The sequence below is a fragment of the Bidens hawaiensis genome, unplaced genomic scaffold (assembly GCF_021521415.1).
Source record: "Bidens hawaiensis isolate Kalapana, Puna unplaced genomic scaffold, B.hawaiensis_p1.1 tig00018651_1, whole genome shotgun sequence".
In the NCBI taxonomy this organism is placed as follows: Eukaryota; Viridiplantae; Streptophyta; class Magnoliopsida; order Asterales; family Asteraceae; genus Bidens; species Bidens hawaiensis.
In genome coordinates, this window is record NW_027492821.1 from 119,484 (window position 1) to 140,251 (window position 20,768).

The 20,768-nt window shown below is 33.8% G+C and overlaps 2 protein-coding genes across 2 annotated transcripts in view; both read left to right on the forward strand.

Annotated features, from left to right (window-relative positions):
* Positions 1 to 20,768, forward strand: part of LOC143556573 (nucleolar protein 56-like) — a 191,625-nt gene that overhangs the window by 85,140 nt on the left and 85,717 nt on the right. The gene's annotated exons all lie outside the window — the stretch shown is intronic.
* LOC143556564 (uncharacterized) lies at positions 735 to 3,905 on the forward strand. The gene is made up of 4 exons (XM_077045850.1): positions 735 to 1,175; positions 2,655 to 3,086; positions 3,179 to 3,473; positions 3,553 to 3,905. Exons 1-4 carry the CDS (start codon positions 735 to 737, stop codon positions 3,693 to 3,695), a joined length of 1,311 nt encoding a protein of 436 aa, XP_076901965.1. The 3' UTR covers positions 3,696 to 3,905.

A 20,768-nucleotide genomic window follows, 5' to 3' on the forward strand; every position in this document is an offset into this window, starting at 1 on the left:
GTAAAAACATATTTTTTCTTTTCCCCACTCTCCAAAGACACCACTCCGTATGCTTTTTCATTTTAATAAAAACCAACGTTCGATCTTTACTTGTGTCACTTTTGGTGAATCATGACAATAAATGATTTAAACTAAGCTTTGCGAGACTGTCAATTCAAATCCCGAGCCCATCCAGGTTTTCATCCCACCGTGTGTTACACCAGAGAGTTCTACTCTTGTGTTGCAACAACGACGATCAAGTGTTTCCCGAGGGGACTCCAAGCCAACCTCTAAAGTCAGCATAATATCACGGACCAAATATTTGAAGATCGAGATGCTTGATTTGTGTTGAAACGTTTGGGTTTGTTGGCTCGTCCCGGACTTCACCGGGCACAGCCTCAGCGGGAAAGAAGGCATGCATGCCTAGTCGTGCTTGCTGGTTGCGAACTGTTGCCGCTCGCCTGATAAGTCCAAGGCAGAACGAAACCAGAAGACCCTAATAATGAGTGGACCAATTGACTGGCCTACGGGCACCACACGAAGTCTGAGAGGATAGCTCCATGACAATAAACTCAGTTAAAACAACTTAATCTGACCAGATTGAAACAACAAAACGTTCAAATTAAAAAAAACGATAATCTAAAAGTCTAACACACAAAAAAGCTCGTCTTAAATTTTTTTAAAACAAAAAGGAAATATCTTACCAGCCCCATTCTTTCATTTACATTTTTTCACATATCCCAACCTCCCAAACCATGACACCACCACCACCTCCATCACCACCAGTAACCAACTCATCATCTCTCCAACAACCACTAACCGACTCCAACAACCGTACGGACGATCAGTTACAACTACAACTACAACTACAACTCGCCTTAAACAAACTCGAATCCTTCTTAAACCTCTTCGGCTTCTGCCAACACACTCCACTAACCACAACAGTCTCCTGGATCTCATTCCTCATACTCGGAGTAATAACACAGGTGCTATTAATCGTTTACTCCGACTACTCTAAGTACCAAATCAAACGGTTTGAACTCGAGGTTATTATTTCTCAGGCGGTTGCTGCTGCTATATCTTTGCTATGTGTTTCGCATAATTTGAGAAAGTATGGTGTACGGAAGCTTCTGTTTGTTGATTGTTATGACGGTTACGCTGTTCTGTATCCGCAGCTTTATGTTCAGAAGATTTATGTAAGCTTTAAGTTTTTTTATTTTTATGTAATGCTGCTCGCGAGTTACTTGAGATCGACTTGTAGAAAAGCGTTTAATAATTAATTGTATGTTTAAGTTAGGGAGGTGCGAGGTGTAGTTCGGTGCGGTTTAAAACTAAAACCAAACTGAAAACCAAAACTTCGGTTTTTGTAATTTTTGAAACCGTTCGGTTTCGGTTTTTGACATTTGAGCTTGAACATTTTAGGCTGAAAAAAAGTTGGCTGGAAATAATGAATTTAGGTATAAATAGTTTTGTTAATTGTTAACTAATAAACTATTATATATTTGTTATATATTTGACCAAACATATTTGAGTTACATTTTTTTATTAAATTATAGTAAATTATTTAACATAAAAAAATTGGGAATTCGGTTCGGTTTTTTCGGTTTTTATTACATGCAAAACCAAAACTGAACCATTAGTTTGGATTTTACAAAAACATAAAACCAAATCGTCGGTTTTTGTTTCGTTTCGGTTTGGATTTTTCGGTTTTTTAGGGTTTGGATCGTTTCTTGCACACCCCAAATTTAAGTTATGATAAAAAACAACTAAATAATATTCATATTATATAATTAAGTAATCAGATGTATGTAATTATACATAGATTAAAGTAACTATAAATGTATATAAATTAAATAATGGAGTAATAATAAACGATCCGAGCTTGAGCTTAACGTACTCATGACTCACGAGCAGAGCCCAAGGTTTAAAAATATTAAAGATAAGGCTCAAAACAAGTTGAACTTGAGAGCTCAAGTTTTAAAAATAGAACTTGAAATAAGCCGAGCTCAAACTCGAGCTCTCTGTTAGTTAAACGAGCCGAGTTCAAGCCTAGTCGAGCTTGGGCTCGGCTCGATAGTCAACTCGTTTACACGGAGCTTGAAAAACTATTCATGAGCTGAACTCGAGCTCTTTTTTAGTTAAACGAGCCGACTTCAAGCCTTGTCAAGCTCGGGCTCTGCTCAATAGTCAACTCGTTTATACAGAGCTTGAAAAACTATTCACGAGCTGAACTTAAGCTTATTGTAAGCTAAACGAGCCAAGCTCAAGCTAGAAAAACTGCTCACGGGTGTAGCTCCAGTTTAAAAAGTAGAGCTTGAAACAAGCCAGGCTTGAGAGCTCAAGCTTTAATAATAGGGGCTCTTTGTAAGTTACACGAGCCGAGCTCGAGCTCTTTGTAAGTTAAACGAGGCGAGTCAAGCCCGGGCTCGGCTCCACTCATTTACACGAGCTCGAGCTTTAAAAGTAGAGCTTGAAACGAGCCGAGCTCGGATGTAGGTCGACTGGTTTGCACCTCAAAAATGACCAATGTTAAGCTGATAAAGATTAATGAACTCTATATAAGTCCAAGTTTGTGTCAAGGATCTCCATTTTTAATGGAATTTCAAGGTACATGATGACTAGAACTGCTACAGTTGAATTAAGATTGAAAATAACATGATGTAAATGATTTTTAGGGCTTTTTCCGAGGGCTGGGGGTGTGGTTATTGGTATGTTTCTTATTGAAGACCGCTCGTGAGGTCACTCAAGTTGTTTATCTGCCTCATGATTCATGGTGGTTGCCTGCTGTGACTCTTCTAGCATCACTTGTAACCTGGGCTTACTCGGCCATAGTGTTCTTGTCAGGCGCTGCTTTGTTTAATTTGGTGGGAAATTTACAAGTGATTCGGATTGAAAACTATAGCAAGATTCTGGAAAGAGACTTGGATGTTTCTGTTTATATTGAAGAGCACACACGTCTCGCTTATTGTTTATCGAAAATAAGCCACAGGTTTCGAGCTTTCCTTCTTCTGGAGTTCTTGGTTGTGACCGCGTGTCAGTTTTCAGCTTTGTTACAGACCACTGAAAACCCGGGAATTATTAACTTCATCAACACTGGTGATTTTGCTGTAAGTAACGCGTCAACATGGTTATTAAAGATTAACTTGTTATATTGTTTAAACTTGTTCGTAAATCATGAAATGGAATCAAATTCATGCAGGTGTTGTCGATTCTTCAGCTTGTAGGAATCACTCTTTATTTATCTGCGGCTGCAAAGATTTCACATCGAGCTCAAGGGCTTGGATCAGTTGCTTGTAGATGGCACGCGCTAGTAACATGCGACTCAAATGATGCTTCTGGAATATCAATTGATAGTAAGAACATGGAAGCTGCTGCTAGCTCAATGAGCCTTGATATTTCAGAGAGTGAGCTCGAGTCGAGTGATTTTGTGCCATTTGCTATTCATAACCGATTCGCTTCTTCCACATCATCATATCACAAGCGACAATCATTTGGTATGTCCGAAAATATTATTATCTGTCTAGATTCAGTTCCAATTTTGTTTTAAGTTTTAACGTGTGTTGTGTTTTGCAGTGGCGTATGTGCAGTCGAATACAGGCGGATTCACTGTTTTTGGATGGATCATTGACCGAATGCTAATCAACACAATATTCTTCATTGAGTTGTCACTAATCTTCTTTGTGCTTGGCAAGACTATTACTATAACACTCAGGTAGAATGCTGGCCAGACATATGCGTCTATTAGTGTGCTGTCAAGGTGTCAGTAGGTATAATCTTAACCATATATTAGCTATATAGTTTAACGAAAACTGATCTTAGGTTCGAGTATAAGCAAGATGTACCATGATTTCATGAACACTAGTATTTTTATTTTTATTCCAAGTTTGTAAAAGCAAGATGTACTATTAAACAAACAACAAAGTAATTTAACACACCCCCTCCAAAAGTTGTATCATAAGGCGTTTAATTTAACCTCACTCGATTAAACAGCTTACGATTCATATATTCAATAAGTTTGTGATTTACGTACTTCATAACCATATTAACACCATCATAATCATCTGTACGACTTCAATGCCTCACTCGATTAAACAGCTTACGATTCATATATTCAATAAGTTTGTGATTTACGTACTTCATAACCATATTAACACCATCATAATCATCTGTAACGACTTCAATGCCTCAATTTCTTCGGTTTTCTTATCTCTGGCTTTGTGAACAACACATTAAGTTCCTTCGCCGATCTCCCTCGATCTTTCAAATTCAAACACGCTTCTACTTTTTACAGCTCGGACATATTCTAGCATCTTCATCAACATTCAAACACGGTTGACCACGAAGACACGTCGTCTTTCTGGCTTGAACTTTCCACTTTGGGGGCTTAAATTAGTTACATTTGATTCGAATTGTGGAGAGTCTTTAAGAGCCCACTTTGATTTGGATAAGTTGGGTACCTTAGCATATTCTCTATCTTCATTCTCGGTTTCTTGATCATCCTCTTCGGTAGTTCTTCAGCTTGGGATTTCGACATCATCCAAAACATTAGAAACAATAGAAACCGTAGAAACATGATACTCACTTTCATCAGCATCCGAACCGCCTTTAAAGCTCCCAAAACCTGTATGATGTATTTTTAGAACCATTAATGGACCCATTTCTTCTGTAATCGTTGATTTTGCCACCTAAATTTTTGTGAAAAATCAGTGCTGGTTCGGTCAAGATAGCGGTCACAACGGCTTATGTGAGATGGGATTCATCTACGTCGTTCCGCTACCATAATTAGTAACACTAACTGATTTTAAACAACCAACAATCCAATCCAAATAACAGAACAAAAGTTCATAACTAAAGTGGTTGGCTTGTCAAACCGGTTTGGTTGTTGCATCCTCAAAACCGGTTTGGTTTTCTTAGTTACATCCTCAAACCGATCCGATTTTAAAACCGGTTTGGTTGTTCAAAAGAAGAACTGGTACCAAAACCGGCGGTTTGGTCTGTTCATGAACCGGTACACCTCTATTAAGGCCGTCCAAACCGCTCGTCACTTGAGCTTGCTCGCCGCTCACTCGGAAAATGCTCGCTCGTTTTTTCGCTCAATTGAAAACGAACCGCTCTGCACAGTTCCGTTTGTAAATGAGCCAAGCAACGAGAAAATGTCTGCTCGGTTCGGTTCGGCTCGAATATTTTTAATTTATTTTATATATAATTATATATGAACTAATGTATAACACATAAATATAAGCCCACAATTATTTTTACCCTTTTAATTTTTCATATTCCGTCAATTTTATATTTTATCTGTTCGCTTCAAGTTTTTAGAATACTAAAAGCTTGTTTACATGATCATTATATATCACTTCAAACTTGTTTTTAATAAAAATTTACAATCTATCACACGGTTGTCTAAAAACGACTAATTTATTTATAAAATATAATATATACAACATTCAAATTTGTTTCTTATTGAAAATTTTAAAGTAAAAAAGAAATAAATAATGCTCGAAATCGCTCGATGTTCGATCGAAAAATGCTCGATTCGATTTTGTCTCGTTTCGGTTTTCGCTCGGTTCGAATTTCAGCCGTTCGGTTCGGTTTGGTTGAGCCAAGCAACGAGCAAGCCTTCGCTCGGTTCGGCTCGTCTCGGCTCGTGAACAGCGGTCCTCTACCCACAGGGCCACAAGCCCACAAGTTTCATTCTTGTTGGGCTTTACAAACGTGCCTTATGTATTTTTCATTGATATATTGGGCTTTTTGTTTCTCATTGGGCTTCTGTAAAATTATTATTTTTCATTCTTCTATTTTTTTTCTTAACCGCAATGTTTTAAAGTCGAGTTTGAATCCGGTTTGAAATTCATACCACAATATTTTCATCGAGCTCAGTTCAAATTGTTTTGACAGTTCACATATAACAAAGTTTGTTCAAATATTTGGGTTTCTCATTGTTGGTATTGTTAATACAACGAAAACTCTTAGAAAAAAACACCATTCAAATTGCGAAATTCTTGTTCACTCTTATCAGTTGCAATCCTCATGATTCATAATTTAGCAAACTTGATTTTACATAAATTTTGGATATATGACACGATTACAATGTCGACGTTCGTACGATTCTTAAAACGAGACGGGTCTACCTAGAAAATATATTCAAGGACAGCATGGATAGACATGAATCTAACTTACAATAATAATAATAATAATAATAATAATAATAATAATAATTAACAAAAAAAGGTTTTACAATACTGAGAGTGGAGACTTGCATGATCACTGATTATTATTAGGGCTGTCACTTTTACCCGAAACTCGAAACTCAACCCGAAAAACCCGTACCCGAACCCGAACTAACCCAACTCGAAGAACCCGAACCCGAGAAAAGACTAACCCGAACCCGAACCGAAGTAATTCGGGTTGGTTCTCGGGTTTTATTTACAAGATTTGGGTCAACCCGAAAAACCCGAATAAACTTTTAGTTTTGAAATTAAATACATTTTTATGTATAATAGGCTATGTCTTAGCCACTAGAGTTATCATAATCTGGCTCTAATCGACTTTTGTCATTGTAACTATTATGGATCGATTGCTTATTATAACTTTTTTTTCCGTTTGTTACTAATAGCAACCGTAATCGAACAACCAAACACGCCCGATTGGATACGATTATGGTTCAAGTTATTTTTACTCTTATTTTGAATTGTTTTATCAAGTTAGGTTAGTTTATTATTTGATTATTTGTGTTATAAGCAAAGAAGAATATGTTGTTTTAATTTTAGAGTTTTAGTTTTAAAATTTATTTGGTTTTTAGTTTTTTTTCTAGGATACTCGAAACCCGATTAACCCAACCCGAAAAAACCCGAACCCGAAAAACCCGTGATAGATTTGGGTTGGGTTTCGGGTCAACATTTAAAATTTGAAACCTGAAGAACCCGACCCGAAACCCGAATAACACCCCTAATTATTATGGACAAATACCTCCTTGTCAACAACAATTTTTATGTCCCAAAAGTTAAAGAAGCTTATGACTCACTTACATTTTGGTTCTTAGTTATATATAGAAGGATTGCATGCAACACGTTTATACCTTTATTTAGGTTCTTAGTTATATAGAAGGATTGCATGCAACACGTTTATACCTTTACTTAGGTTCTTAGCTATATACAGAAGGATTGCATGCAACACGTTTATACCTCTTTTTCTAACAAGTTTTCGTAACACCTAATTCCACCTTTACCTTGCATTTTTCTTTTTGAAAGGCCAATATATTAAGAAAGAAAAAAATTGGACTACTTACAGGTAGCAAGCAACCCGAACATGTAAGAAAGTTAAAAAAACAAGCTAAAAGGCACTTATTGGAAAATTAACAAAATTAAATCCACATCATTTCTCTCAATTTAAGGATGATCTTTTGCTCGGTGTTTCATCCATTGGAAGGAGGTGATTTTAATCTCATTTACCATGTTGGCCCCTAGGAATGGCTTGTTGTTGAAAATCGTATCATTCCTTGATTTACAAATCATCCAACAAGTCACCGCAGAAATCGCTTGTACCACCCGACACTCTATTGACTTGCTTATATGCTTACTCAAAAATTATAGCAGCTCGCGCACCGAATCAAAATGAGTATGTTTTGATAGGTTTAGGGTTGCACCTACAAGGATTTAACCTCACAACATCACATTAGAGGGGACATGTGCAATGGCGAAGGACTCTTAGGGCCATGGGTGCCCCCTCCCCCCCCCCCTGTTTTTTTACCCGGTAGTGTAAATTACGAGTTTTCGTCCGAAATTTTTTATAGGTAGTGTAAATTTAGCTGATTTCGACCGAAATTTTATATATGTAGTGTAAAATTTAGCCGTTTTCGCCCGAAATTTTTATACGTGTGTAAATTTAGTCGTTTTCGGCTGAATTCTTCATATGTATTAAGGTTGCAAAAGTCGCTAGGCGGACCCTAGGTGGCCGACTGGGGAGTTGGGTGTACTCGGAGTACTCAGGGAGTACTCGGAGAGTACTCGGACATGCTAAATATAAAGAAAAATATAATAAGTTTACTAATATTTATAACAAAATAGGTGAATATCAATATAAATAAAAGGAATACATTTTTAAATAATAAAATATTCTAAAAATTACTAATCATTAATTAAAAAAAATTATTAATATTAAAGAAATACGAATTTTGTTTATTTTTTGAGTCATAAATCGGTCCAAGTTCACCGATAAGATGTGGTTCTGGCTGAAGTTGACCACATTTGACCGATTCTTAGTAATTAGGCGGATTTACAGAAACTCGACTCGACGACATACCTTGTAGCGAGTACTCGGCGTAATCCTACTTTTCCAACATTGTACGTAGTGTAAAATTTAGCTGTTTTCGCCCGAAATTTTTTATACGTAGTGTAAATTTAGCCGTTTACGAACGAAATGATATATACGTAGTGTAAAATTTAGCTGTTTTCGCCCGGAATTTTTTATACGTAGTGTAAAATTTAGCTGTTTTCGCCCAAAATTTTCTATACGTAGTGTAAATTTAGCATTTTTTCGGCCGAAAATTTAAGTCCCCCCTATTTGTGAAATTTTGTATACATTTTTTAGTTCGGCGCATCCGATCTCTTAGTCCAAGCTTTGTTACTGGACACGTGTCATACCATCATAACAATAGATCATGGGTAAACACTAAAACATTTACTCAACAAATAAGTATAAAATTAAATTGTATGTAAAGGGATAAAAAAAAGCTTGAATGAATTTGACCATACAATGACAATGAGTCATCAGAATTCTCTAGTGAACAAAGGTCAAGTCACTGTTCCCTAGAATGTACAAAAGTCAAAAATTACTAAATCGAGAGAGAAAGATGTTTAATTATTTATATGATTATATCTCTAATACAGTTTTAAAAACAATAATACTCCATAAGTATGAGACAATTGTAGGTAAACGGACGATACAAAAAACTTGTCGTTTTGCACAACAAATGTTATTAAAATGTATAATATTTATAATATTAAATGTAATACCTAGTTAATTAATGTTGATAACCTTTTTACTCTTTAGTATGAGTAATGTTCCATTAATAAAAGATGATGATGGTTAATAACAGGGGCGGATCCAAGGCTTGGGGACGGTGGGCCGGTGCCCACCGTCCGACTGCCGGAGTACCGTATTTTCATGTAGGCGTTAATATATGATGATTCAATAATGAGTCCAGTGCCCACCGTCGGGACCAGGGGAGGATCAAGATGGTCCGTAAACCCTTTGGTCGCCGGATTCTATATTCGTCGGAATATACACCTCAGAAGTTCCGTCAATGAATCTGAAATATGAAGAGTTGAAGACAATAGATGACGTAGGGAGACTTTAGTAGGTAGTTCTTTATTATATTCAATTATATGTCTTTGATTGTTATTTACGAGGTATATATATTTTATTGTTATTTATAAAATACTTTCTTTTAAATTTATTCAAATTTATTAAGTTGGCACCTAACAATAACATTTTTCGTCAGTGAAGTATTTAATTATTTTACTAATTTTAAATATTGTGGAATAATTTAATTTTAATTGTTTATATAGTTTCAGGTTTATTATAAGTTATTTTGATCATATACGCATTATTACTTAAATTGAATTTCTTTTTTTATTATTTTTAAAATGATGCATACCTAAAAATAAACCATGTCACTTTGTGCTCTAGTTAAATTGTTTCGTTAAAAATATATAAGGATTTCAAGAATACAAAACAACTCAAACAAATATGTTTCTATAGAAATACAAAAATAAAATAATTTACAAGGAAGATATGATGACCAAATGATTATAATTACCAATCGATACATTGATTGCTAAAGGTAACTGATGTATACAAACAAATGTAAAAAATATATATGTTGCCCCTCTCATTCTAATATTCTAGTTCCGTTAGTTCCGTCGGTTACCACCCGTTACTGAACAAATCGACGAGCAAACATAATATTGTTTTGGCTGGTAAGATGCCTCTAAACTCAAAAAGAAGATGTTGAATATGACTTTGTTTGATTTAAATGTCTTGATTATATATAATGTAATACGCATTTTAACTTTAAAATAGTGGTGTATAAAGAACAATTTATGAAGTCATGCGTCCCAAAAGTTCATTACGCTTTGGGCTTCAGAATGATTGGTCGTCATTGTTCTCTTAGACCCAACACTAATTTTTACCCGATTCATTTTGTGCCCACCCTAGTAAAAATTTCTGGATCCGCCACTGGTTAATAAGATAATTTTGTACGTTCACTTAATCGGATAATTTGGAATGCTCAGGTATCCCGAAAGTAAATGATGATGCTTAAACAATGATGATGGGAGAAAATCAAAATATATGTTTTTAAAAAATAATTGCGAATGATGATCTTTGTAAGATGCAAGTATGGGATTATGAACTTTACTCTAGTTCATAAAGGTTAATGGACCTTCGTGACCAAGTTCAAACCTTAGTGTGTAAATACTGCGTGAAACTGACAAGTTTCAGTGTTGTGGGAGCTTGAAAACTTGGCCCTTAAGAGCTAGAGAATCCGAAACTAGCAATTAACGATGTCAAAAGTATATTGGTTTTAAATGATGTCCCCATCATAGAAGATCGATAGCTCGTGTCCAGTTGTAAGTTATGGAGTAGGATTGGAAGTAGATTAAATAGGTTTGTGAGTTGTTCTTAAATTAACAAGTTATTATATTGACTTTAATGCCTTTCAATATATATATATATATATATATATATATATATATATATATATATATAGGGAGAGGATCATGAGAGAATTCCATTTTATGGAGAAAACTAGAGAACTAACAATGAAGTATTTTTAATTTAATTAAAAAAAATATTTTTTAAATTTTTTTTCTTTCATCCTTCTTATATGTTGTTATACTTCACCACAAAAAAATATAAAAATAAAAAAAAATAAAAAAAATTTAACGAGTAATGCATGTATGCAATACACCGACTTTTTTTATAATGCATATGTGCAATAGTGTGCATTTTGATATTTGAAATAGTGTTGAATAGCATATATATAGTTGTTTGTATTGTTTATTTGCAATAGTGTTATATTATATACAAAAATTAAAAAAACCGATATAGTGCATATGTGCATTAGTGTTGTACTACATATATGCGATAATGTGTTTTGCATACAATTATTAGTGTCGTATTTGTATACATTCAATAGTGTGTATTGGATAATGCAATTGTGTTGTATTATATGCAATAAAACACTATTGTATATATGAAATATGCATTAGTGCACATATGCACTACAGTACTACACCGACAAGTTTTTTTTAGTATCAATATCATCTTATTAGAAGGAGGAAAGAAAAAAAAATCACAAAATATTTTTTTAAAAATAGTTAAAAATAATTCTTTAGTAGTTCTCTAGTTCTCTCTAGATCCCACCCCTATATATATATATAGGGGATGGATCTTGCGAGAAGTGATATTACAGCGAGAAGTGCGAGAAATGAATGTGTAACTCCATTAATCCCTAATTTCACTCCATTTTCTTATTGTGTAGGTGCGTATGTGCGTGTGTAGGTACGTATTTTTGTATATGTGTATGTATGTTTGTATATGTAGGTTTGAATGTGAAGCGGTACGTTTGTATGTGTGTAGGTAGATTTGAATGTTGTGTAGGTAAGAAAGGGAGTGAAATTTGGGATTAATGGAGTTACACCTTCGCTTCTCGCACTTCTCGCTGTAAAAAAACTTCTGAAATGATCCTATACCTATATATATATATTAATTTAAAAAAATATTAGTAACATTTTATTAAGAAATTTACATGAAAAATCTAGTAAACTAAATTTATTTAGATATAAATCTTGAAAACTATGGTAGTTTGAATTGGATAAATCCCGTGCAAACGAGAATCAAGCAAGCATAAGAGCATCTCCAATAATCAAGCAAGCATAAGAGCATCTCTAACGAAGATAACCTGAAAAATTAGACGATTTTCTTCTCTTTTCAATCCCTTCACTATTTTTTGACATTACCATGCACGCATCATGAGATTTAAATAAAACAACACAATCCATTACTAATTATTATATTGAGGATGTAGATATTGTGTAACCAAGAATTGTAGGGACATGACAGTGAAGAAAACCCTAATGCGAATCTTTGAGGTGTCCACAACACCATTGACACTTGTCGACTTTGGACATTGTTGTTATTATCAATCACTTCAACTATATATTAAACTATTGTGTGCACACTGAGATTTTTTTTCCTACTTTTGAACACATATTTTTTCACTGTTGCTGGAACCCAATTGATCGGATTGGAAATCGTTTTTATGATTGGTTTAACCGGTAAAAAGGATCCATGGATAAGTTGGATTTTCGTATACTTTTAGTTCATCTATTTATTTATTACCTTAGTCTCCATATTTATTTAGTTTGCCTAATTATATATTACCTTAGTCTCCATATTTATCTATATTATATATAATACACCAAACAAAGGCAAATTAAGACACCCATTTTTAAGTAATTTACAACACTTAAAGCATGAGGTACATGTGTTAGTAAGGGTAAACATGTCTTTTAAACACAATTCATTCAACTTACAAGTTTGGTCCATCATCTTTAACCATATTATGTTTTTAATTTAATTTGTAAACTAACTTCTCACCCATGATTTTTAAACAACTATAGCCTTTTCATACGTTAATATTTTTATAAATAAATTGCACCACAAAAACGAGCATTATATTCTCTTTAATTTGGATATGATATTGTTGTAATTTTTTTTTCATTTTAAATAAATTAATATGTTACATAGGGGTGTTCAGTGTCGGTTTTGATGGTTTTTAAGTTAAACTTGTGAGTCCAACCGTTAATACTGATTTTTTGTCGTCCAAAACCAAACTCAACCATTGAAAGTGAAACCGAATCGATACTAACGGCCTGGTTCCAGCTTGGTTTCACAGTTTAAACATTAATAATAATTTTAGTTTAAAATAATTAATAATTTAAATGTACCATCAATTTTAACTAAAAACCAACATAATATGATACTTGAGATGATCATAAATACAAAATGATAATTTTAGCCACATAAATGGTAAAATATTCATGGAAGATCTAGGACGTGAAATAATAATAACAAATATTACAAAAGAAATCATATTGCAATTAGGTTAATTTACAGTCTTTTCTGGTTTCATATGGCCGGTTGCCGATATAAACCGCGAACCAACCATTCACTACGTTTTGAAAATTTTGAAACCGACCAACAAACCAAAAGTTAAAAAGAAAAAGAAAAAAGAAGTCAAACCAATGACCGATTTAAATGATTTCAAGATTTTAACTGAACCATAAACACTTATATTTACGTGATTAACAGGTTCAAACATCCGCTGCATCGTGCGAGCACCCGTCTAGTTTGTTTCAATGAATGAAGTTATTCAGGAGAAATTATTGCTCTGTGCTCATATGTATCTCAAACAGTTTGAGGTAATTTGAGCACAAGAAAAGTAGACACATGATGGCTCTAGTGAGAATTGTGGAAACCCTCATAGTCGAGGGTGGAGAAGCAGTGGAGACGAAAACTAACATGAGATGAATGGCTTAGACATAATTTGTTAGACATGCATCTCTAAGAGATCATGATTGGGGATATGATTTCTTGGAGGCGTTTGATTAAGGTTTTGGTTTTTAAAAATAGTGTATAGAATCTATAATATAAATAAACGAAAACCCAAAAATCCTAGGTGTCGCGTTGTGGTTGACCCCCCTTTTTTGGAGTCACCAGATTTGCTTAATTTTTAAATGGAGGCTTCTCATGCGTTTGACCCGAATTCATGGGTATGGGTCTCATCAAACCCAGATATTTCTTAAACGGGTTATAACATCTCAGTAAATTAAAAACTAATATCACCAAATATTTGATATAAAAATCCTATAAAGTATGAATATACTAAAAATTAATATATGATTTATTTAAATATATATATATATATATATTATTTATAATTAAAAAGTCAGTTTATAGTAAAAAAATAAATGGGTCTTGGGTCTCATCAAACCCATATAGTTTTTAAACCGGGTTATAACATTTCATTTAATTGTGAAGCAATTTATCATCAAAGCATAAGTATATTATTAACTTTCATACAATAAAAAAAATAAAAATTCAAAAAATAAATAAATATAAGAAACAAATAATATAAAACAACCCCCGTAATACGAGGGATAAAAACTAGTTTGTTATATATGTTGTAAGGCCAATTTTAGTGACTTACGATATCAAATTACGAAACTCGTTAAATATATTATGGTCAAGAAAATAATTAAAGCCGACGAGAAAACCGGACACAAAACGAGAGCTTTGGGAACGCGCGTTTAGCTTCAACGGGATTAGGCTTCTAGAATGTTTGTATTTGGCTATATATATGCCTTATGTATTTCATTTTAGTGTGTGTTATATGTTGTAAATCACCACCCAAGGGGAGCTCACCTTGGGTGGGTTGGTTCCTCGTTTATTATATAAATCTTTTAACCGATTACGGAGTCGTTTACTATCCATATTATATTTATATTTTGTTCGATCGTTTGATTTACCGCACCCGTCTCGAAAACCGTGTCAAGAGCAAAACCGTTAAACCGTGTAAAGAGCAAAACCGTTCGATGGTCGTTTTGAGACCTACATATGTCTAGTACATTAGCTCTACCTTATTTTTCATTTGTTTTAGCCTTACTCTTGCCTTAGCATGTATTGATGTACAAACTTGTAGCTAGGTGTTTAAACTAACTTATACGCTATCAATATTTTACTATTATCATTTTATTACTCTTCTTTGGTTGTTGTATTGAGGCTTATTGTCGTTTGATATCACCTGATTTGCTATTTAATTTGTGAGTTTCGTTGAAAAGTCTTTGAAGCTAGGGATAAGGAGCAGTATCTCTACCCATGAGGTAGACCCATAGAAGTGAGATTTGCCCTCGTCATGTCCCCTTTGTACCATAGCAATTGTACTTATTATCTAGGGTGTGTATGGTTCGGTTTCGGATAGTTTTAAGTCAAACCCATAACCAATATGTCGGTTAATGGATAAACATAACCATAACTGACCCGTTTTGACAGTTTCTGTTAATCGAAAGGTTAGTAAGTTGGTTATGGGTCGGTTAACCGTAACCAAAGCAATGTAATTGGGCCTACAAGTTTGGTATCAATTATTACAAAAAAAACGACATGACATAATCCAACAAAGTATAAAATTCATAATATTAATACCAAATATTCAAAAAAGAATAACATTATATAATCATACAATGAAATTCAAATTAATTTTATAACAAGCGTAGAACCAAAAACATCAAAATTGTATAATCCAACAATATGTTTGAGATTAAACACTATGTTTGGTGAAAGCTAATCTCAAGCATATTAATTGTTGGTTAGATAAAGGGTCGGTTCGGTTATGACAGTTTTAGAATTATCATTAACCAAAACTGACCCGTATTTTGGCGGTTTTTAAAATATTAAAACCAACCCATCGGTTATATCAGTTATTGGTTAAAATCGGTTCAGTTATGTCGGTTATGGTTTGGTTAATGATTATGGCGGTTAAGCTGTTTACCTCTACTTATTATAACAAAAACGAATGGGTCAATTAGTAAACAAGTCAATGAAAGCTGGCACCAGTCCATCTTACCAAAAGTGTTGCGAATTCATACCGGTACATATAGTTTAATCCTTAATCATTGCTAATTGCATTTTAACCTTCCGCTATGATCATTACATATTACATACACTTAACCCTCTCTTCTAGTGGGGAGACATCAATGAGTCAATATCGTTGAATTGTGGCCTTTCATTTTCTTATTCCCAACTATCTATGATTGGTTCAAACAAATATCAAGCATTTGCATCTACTTTCTTGCAATGAATATACATGATTTTTAATATTATGTGGACACAGATAGTTCACCTCATGAGGCCCACGCCAAGATTTTGAATACCCATCTTGTTCAATCAACAAGATTTCCTCCTACTTACAAAATAATAACTTACATTCCATTTTTCTCATGTTTTTGTTATGATTTTGTCCATGTTTTTGGATGACCACTTTTTCAACGTATGATTTTATCTATGTTTTTGGATGACCAATTTTCAAAGCAATCATATACGTTTGTTCCCCAAATAGTCAACTCAATAGTAGTTTGCAATAGTAAAGTGTGTACTATAAATATCAACGTATATAATGGATATATCAACGAAGTTACTGAATCATATATTCTATCTTCTTCAAAGATTACATAAATGATGTTGTTATAGATAGTGGTGACTTCTTTATTATCTTCAAGTTCTCACATTATCCTAATAATCTTGTTATAGTTAGGGCTAATATTATAACACGTTATCAGCACGAGCCGCTTATATCTTAATCAATAAAGGTAATAGACACAAAGGTATCTACATAAGCATCATAAACACTTCTTTAATTATGTACATTGAAAATATATCTATGCATATACATATACTAAGTAACAACAATAATGTGTATAAACATTGTTATTAAAATTTGATAACCATTCTAATTTTTATATGCACACTAATGTATCATTTAAAAGTTAGATTTATTTACACTAACAATTTTATTCTTATTATTATGCATAATAATTATATATTTTATAAAATAAACTGTATTTATTATCTTACTTTAAAATAATTAATATCATATATACACACACACACACACATACAAACGGTAATGTTACCGTTATAAAACGGTTATAAATTTTCACTATAAATAACCAATTATTAACCCCATTTCATTTACAACAAACATTCTTCTTATTAAATTTATCCAAGATAAAGTTTTCAAAATGATTCACCCGGTTTTGCTGTTGGTCACTGTAATGCTTATACTACTTCTCATTCTAATTTTTAATCTCCCATCTGAAGATTTCGGCATTTTCTTTTTCTTTTATATGTTTATAGCTCTACCAATGTATTGTATCTCATTGTTGATTGATATATATGGATTCTAATATTTATCTTATTATTTGCTCTATTATGTTTAGCAACAAAATGTCAAATATAGCAAAACTCGAATTCCCTGCACTCAACATTTCTGGAGAAAACTACATGTCTTGGACAGCAAATGTCAAAAGACATTTAAAATCTATTGATGTGTTAGAAACAATTCAAGAATACAATGATTGCTCTGACCAGGATAAAACAAGAGCTGATGTTTTCATCCATAAACATAATTATGAATTACTACAGCATGAGTATTTTAATTATGATAACCCATATATGATATGGGAAGATTTGAAAAGCAGATTCGGTCATCTAAGGGAAGTTTTACTTCCTACTTCTAGAGATGAATGGAACAGTCTTAGGTTCCAAGATTTTAAGAGGGTAAATGATTACACCTCTGCTTTATACCGAATTTGCTCAAAGCTAGAATTTTGTGGGTATCCCGTAACAGAGGAAGAAAAGTTAGAGAAAACTTTCTCCACGTTTCATGCATCAAACATAAACTTGCAAACACATTATCGTTTGCAGAATTTTAGGAGATACTCTGATCTAAATGCATTGCTCCTTGTAGCAAAAAAAAATAATGAATTATTGAAGAAAAATCATCAATCTCATCCCACGGGTTCATTAGCAATACCAAAAGCACATGTTGCTCACAAAAGTTCTCTTAAAAATTCTGGTCATAAATGGGAACAAAGTCGAGGACGAGGCCGTGGACGTGGCCGTGGTCATTTTGACAAAAGACATTTTAATGATCGTAAGCTTTCATACAAATGGAACAATAATTCTTACGGTCGTGGTCGTGGTCGTGGTCGTGGCCGTGGTCGTAACCAGAGAGCCAATAATTATCATGTCCCACACAATACCAATTCCAACCACCAAAATAAATGGAATGAAGCCGGTAGGTCTGAAAACAATGGCACTTCATGTTTTAGATGTGGAAGTACAAACCACTGGGCAAAGGCTTGTCGCACAGCTCCACATCTGTGTGAACTGTACCAAGCCTCCCTAAAAGGAAAAGAGAAAGAAGTGAACCATGTTGATAACTTTAATAATATCAATGCTGAGCTGAGCGTTGAAGACTTTAAGGTGGAACTTTGAAACAAAATTGCTTGACTACTATAATTAGATGCAATTATTAAGTGTATTCTCATTATCTTTAATTATGTAGTTCCTCTTTCATGTACTACTTGTGTTTCAATTAAATAAAGTTCTTATTAAAATATCATATGTCTTCGTTATACACTTATTATTTTTCTAAATATTTTTCAAGATTTAAAATAAAAATCACCGTAGCACAAGATCAAACAAATGAAGAAGATATATGTATAGCGGATAGTGGAGCAACGCATACTATACTTAGATCTAAAAAATATTTTTATAAACTGAAACCAACAAAAGGGATCATCAATACAATATCAGGTCCTACAAACTTGATAGAAGGAGTGGGAAAAGCTAATTTAGCATTACCAAATGGTACAAAGCTCAAAATAGAAAATGCTTTATTTTCCCAAAATCAACAAGAAATTTGTTGAGTTTCAGAAACATATATCATAATGGATATGATACTCAGTCAAGGACTGTTAGTACTGAAAAATATTTGCATATCATAAGCAAAGATCAAAATATTGGAAAACTTGGCAATGCTCCATTCTGGTTTGCATTATACATATATAAATGTGCCTCAAGCACATATGGCAGTCAAAGAAAATTGTTGCGATTCTGGTATCATAAACTTATGGCATGACAGATTAGGCCATACAGGATCCACAATGATGAAAATGATCATTGAAAATACACATGGGCATCCACTGAAAGATCAAAAGATCCACAAAATAGATAAAATGTCTCAATGTACATCTTGTTCTCTTGGAAAATTAATTACAAGGCCTTCGCCATTAAAAGTCGATAAAGAAACACCAATGTATCTTGAAAGAATTCAAGGTGACATATGTGGACCAATTCATCCACCATGTGGACCATTTAGATACTTCATGGTCTTAATAGACGCATCCAGCAGATGGTCTAATATATCTTTATTATCGACTCGTAATGTTGTTTTTGCAAAATTTCTTGCTCAAATTATCAAATTACGTGCACATTTTCCGGATTATACCATTAAAAGAGTAAGGCTTGATAATGCGGGAGAATTTACATCACATGCTTTTGATGATTATTGCATGTCTGTGGGGATTGTTGTAGAACACCCTGTTGCTCATGTACACACACAAAATGGCTTAGCCGAGTCGTTGATCAAACGCCTACAGCTAATAGCTAGACCATTAATAATGAGGACAAAACTCCATGTTTCTATTTGGGGTCATGCATGCATGATGGATCATTAATCCGTGTGAGACCAAGTGCAAATCATAAATACTCTCCCACACAACTTGTTTATGGAAATGAGCCAAATATCTCTCATTTTAGAATTTTTGGGTGTGCTGTGTATGTTCCTATTGCACCACCACAACGCACAAAAATGGGTACCCCAAAGAAGGTTGGGAATATATGTTGGATATGAAACGTCTTCCATCATAAGATACCTTGAACCTTTAACAGGTGATGTATTTACAGCACGTTTTGCTGATTGCCATTTTAACGAGACAATGTTCCCGGCATTAGGGGGAGAAATGAAAAGCAAGAAAGAGATATATCATGGTGTGTGCCATCATTGTTACACCTAGACCCAAGATCAAAACAAAGTGAGACAGAGGTTCAAAAAATAAGACATCTACAAGAAATTGCAAATCAGTTACCTGATGCATTTACTGATATAAACAGGGTCACTAAATCTCATATACCAGCTGCTAATGCTCCAGCTCGAGTTGAGATTTCAAGCAAGCAAAACCATAATAATGCACCTCATGAATCTCAAAAACGTTTAAAACGTGGAAGGCCAATCGGTTCAAAGGATAAAAATCCTCGAAAAAGAAAGGGCTCTGAAAAGGATACTGACCCTAAGGAAGGAATGATCGAATAAACCTTCCCTCAGGAAAAAATAAATGATATAACATTTCCTCAGGAAGGAATAAATGATTCCAATAAAGAATTGTCAATCAACTATGGTCAATCACATATAATGTGGGATCGAGATGAAATGGAAAATATTGATGATATATTTTCTTATTCTGTGGCAAGTGATATCATGGAAGAAAATGATGACCCTGAACCAAAATCTGTAGATGATTGTAAAAAATCGACAAGATTGGAACAAATGGAAAGATGTCATGCAAGCTGAATTAAATTCCCTAAATAATCGAAAGGTTTTTGGACCGATTGTCATTACACCAAAGTCAATGAAACCTGTATGATATAAATGGGTTTTTGTGAGAAAACGAAATGAGACAAATGAAGTTACAAGATATAAAGCAAAACTTGTAGCTCAAGGTTTTTCTCAGAGGCCAGGAATTGACTATGAAGAAACGTATTCTCCTGTCATGGATGCTATTACGTTTAGATATTTAATCAGCTTAGCAGACTCTAAAAATTTAGAGATGCGTCTTATGGATGTTGTCACAGCTTACTTGTATGGATCACTAGATAGTGACATCTATATGAAAATTCCCGAAGGATTTAAACTCCCGGAAGCTATAAGCTCAAAGCCTAAGGAAATGTATTCCATTAAGTTACAACGATCCTTGTATTGACTGAAACAATCTGGAAGGATGTGGTACAATCGTTTGAGTGATTATTTGATAAGCAAAGGATACACAAATAATCTTATTTGTCCATGCGTCTTCATCAAGAAGACAACATCAGGATATGTGATC

Bases quoted from the DNA above. Each gene is read 5' to 3' on its own strand.
- LOC143556564 (XM_077045850.1), top strand. From the start codon at position 735: ATGACACCACCACCACCTCCATCACCACCAGTAACCAACTCATCATCT. The intron at 1,176-2,654 runs GTAAGCTTTAAG...AATGATTTTTAG, and splicing joins TTTATGTTCAGAAGATTTAT to GGCTTTTTCCGAGGGCTGGG. The intron at 3,474-3,552 runs GTATGTCCGAAA...TGTGTTTTGCAG, and splicing joins TCACAAGCGACAATCATTTG to TGGCGTATGTGCAGTCGAAT.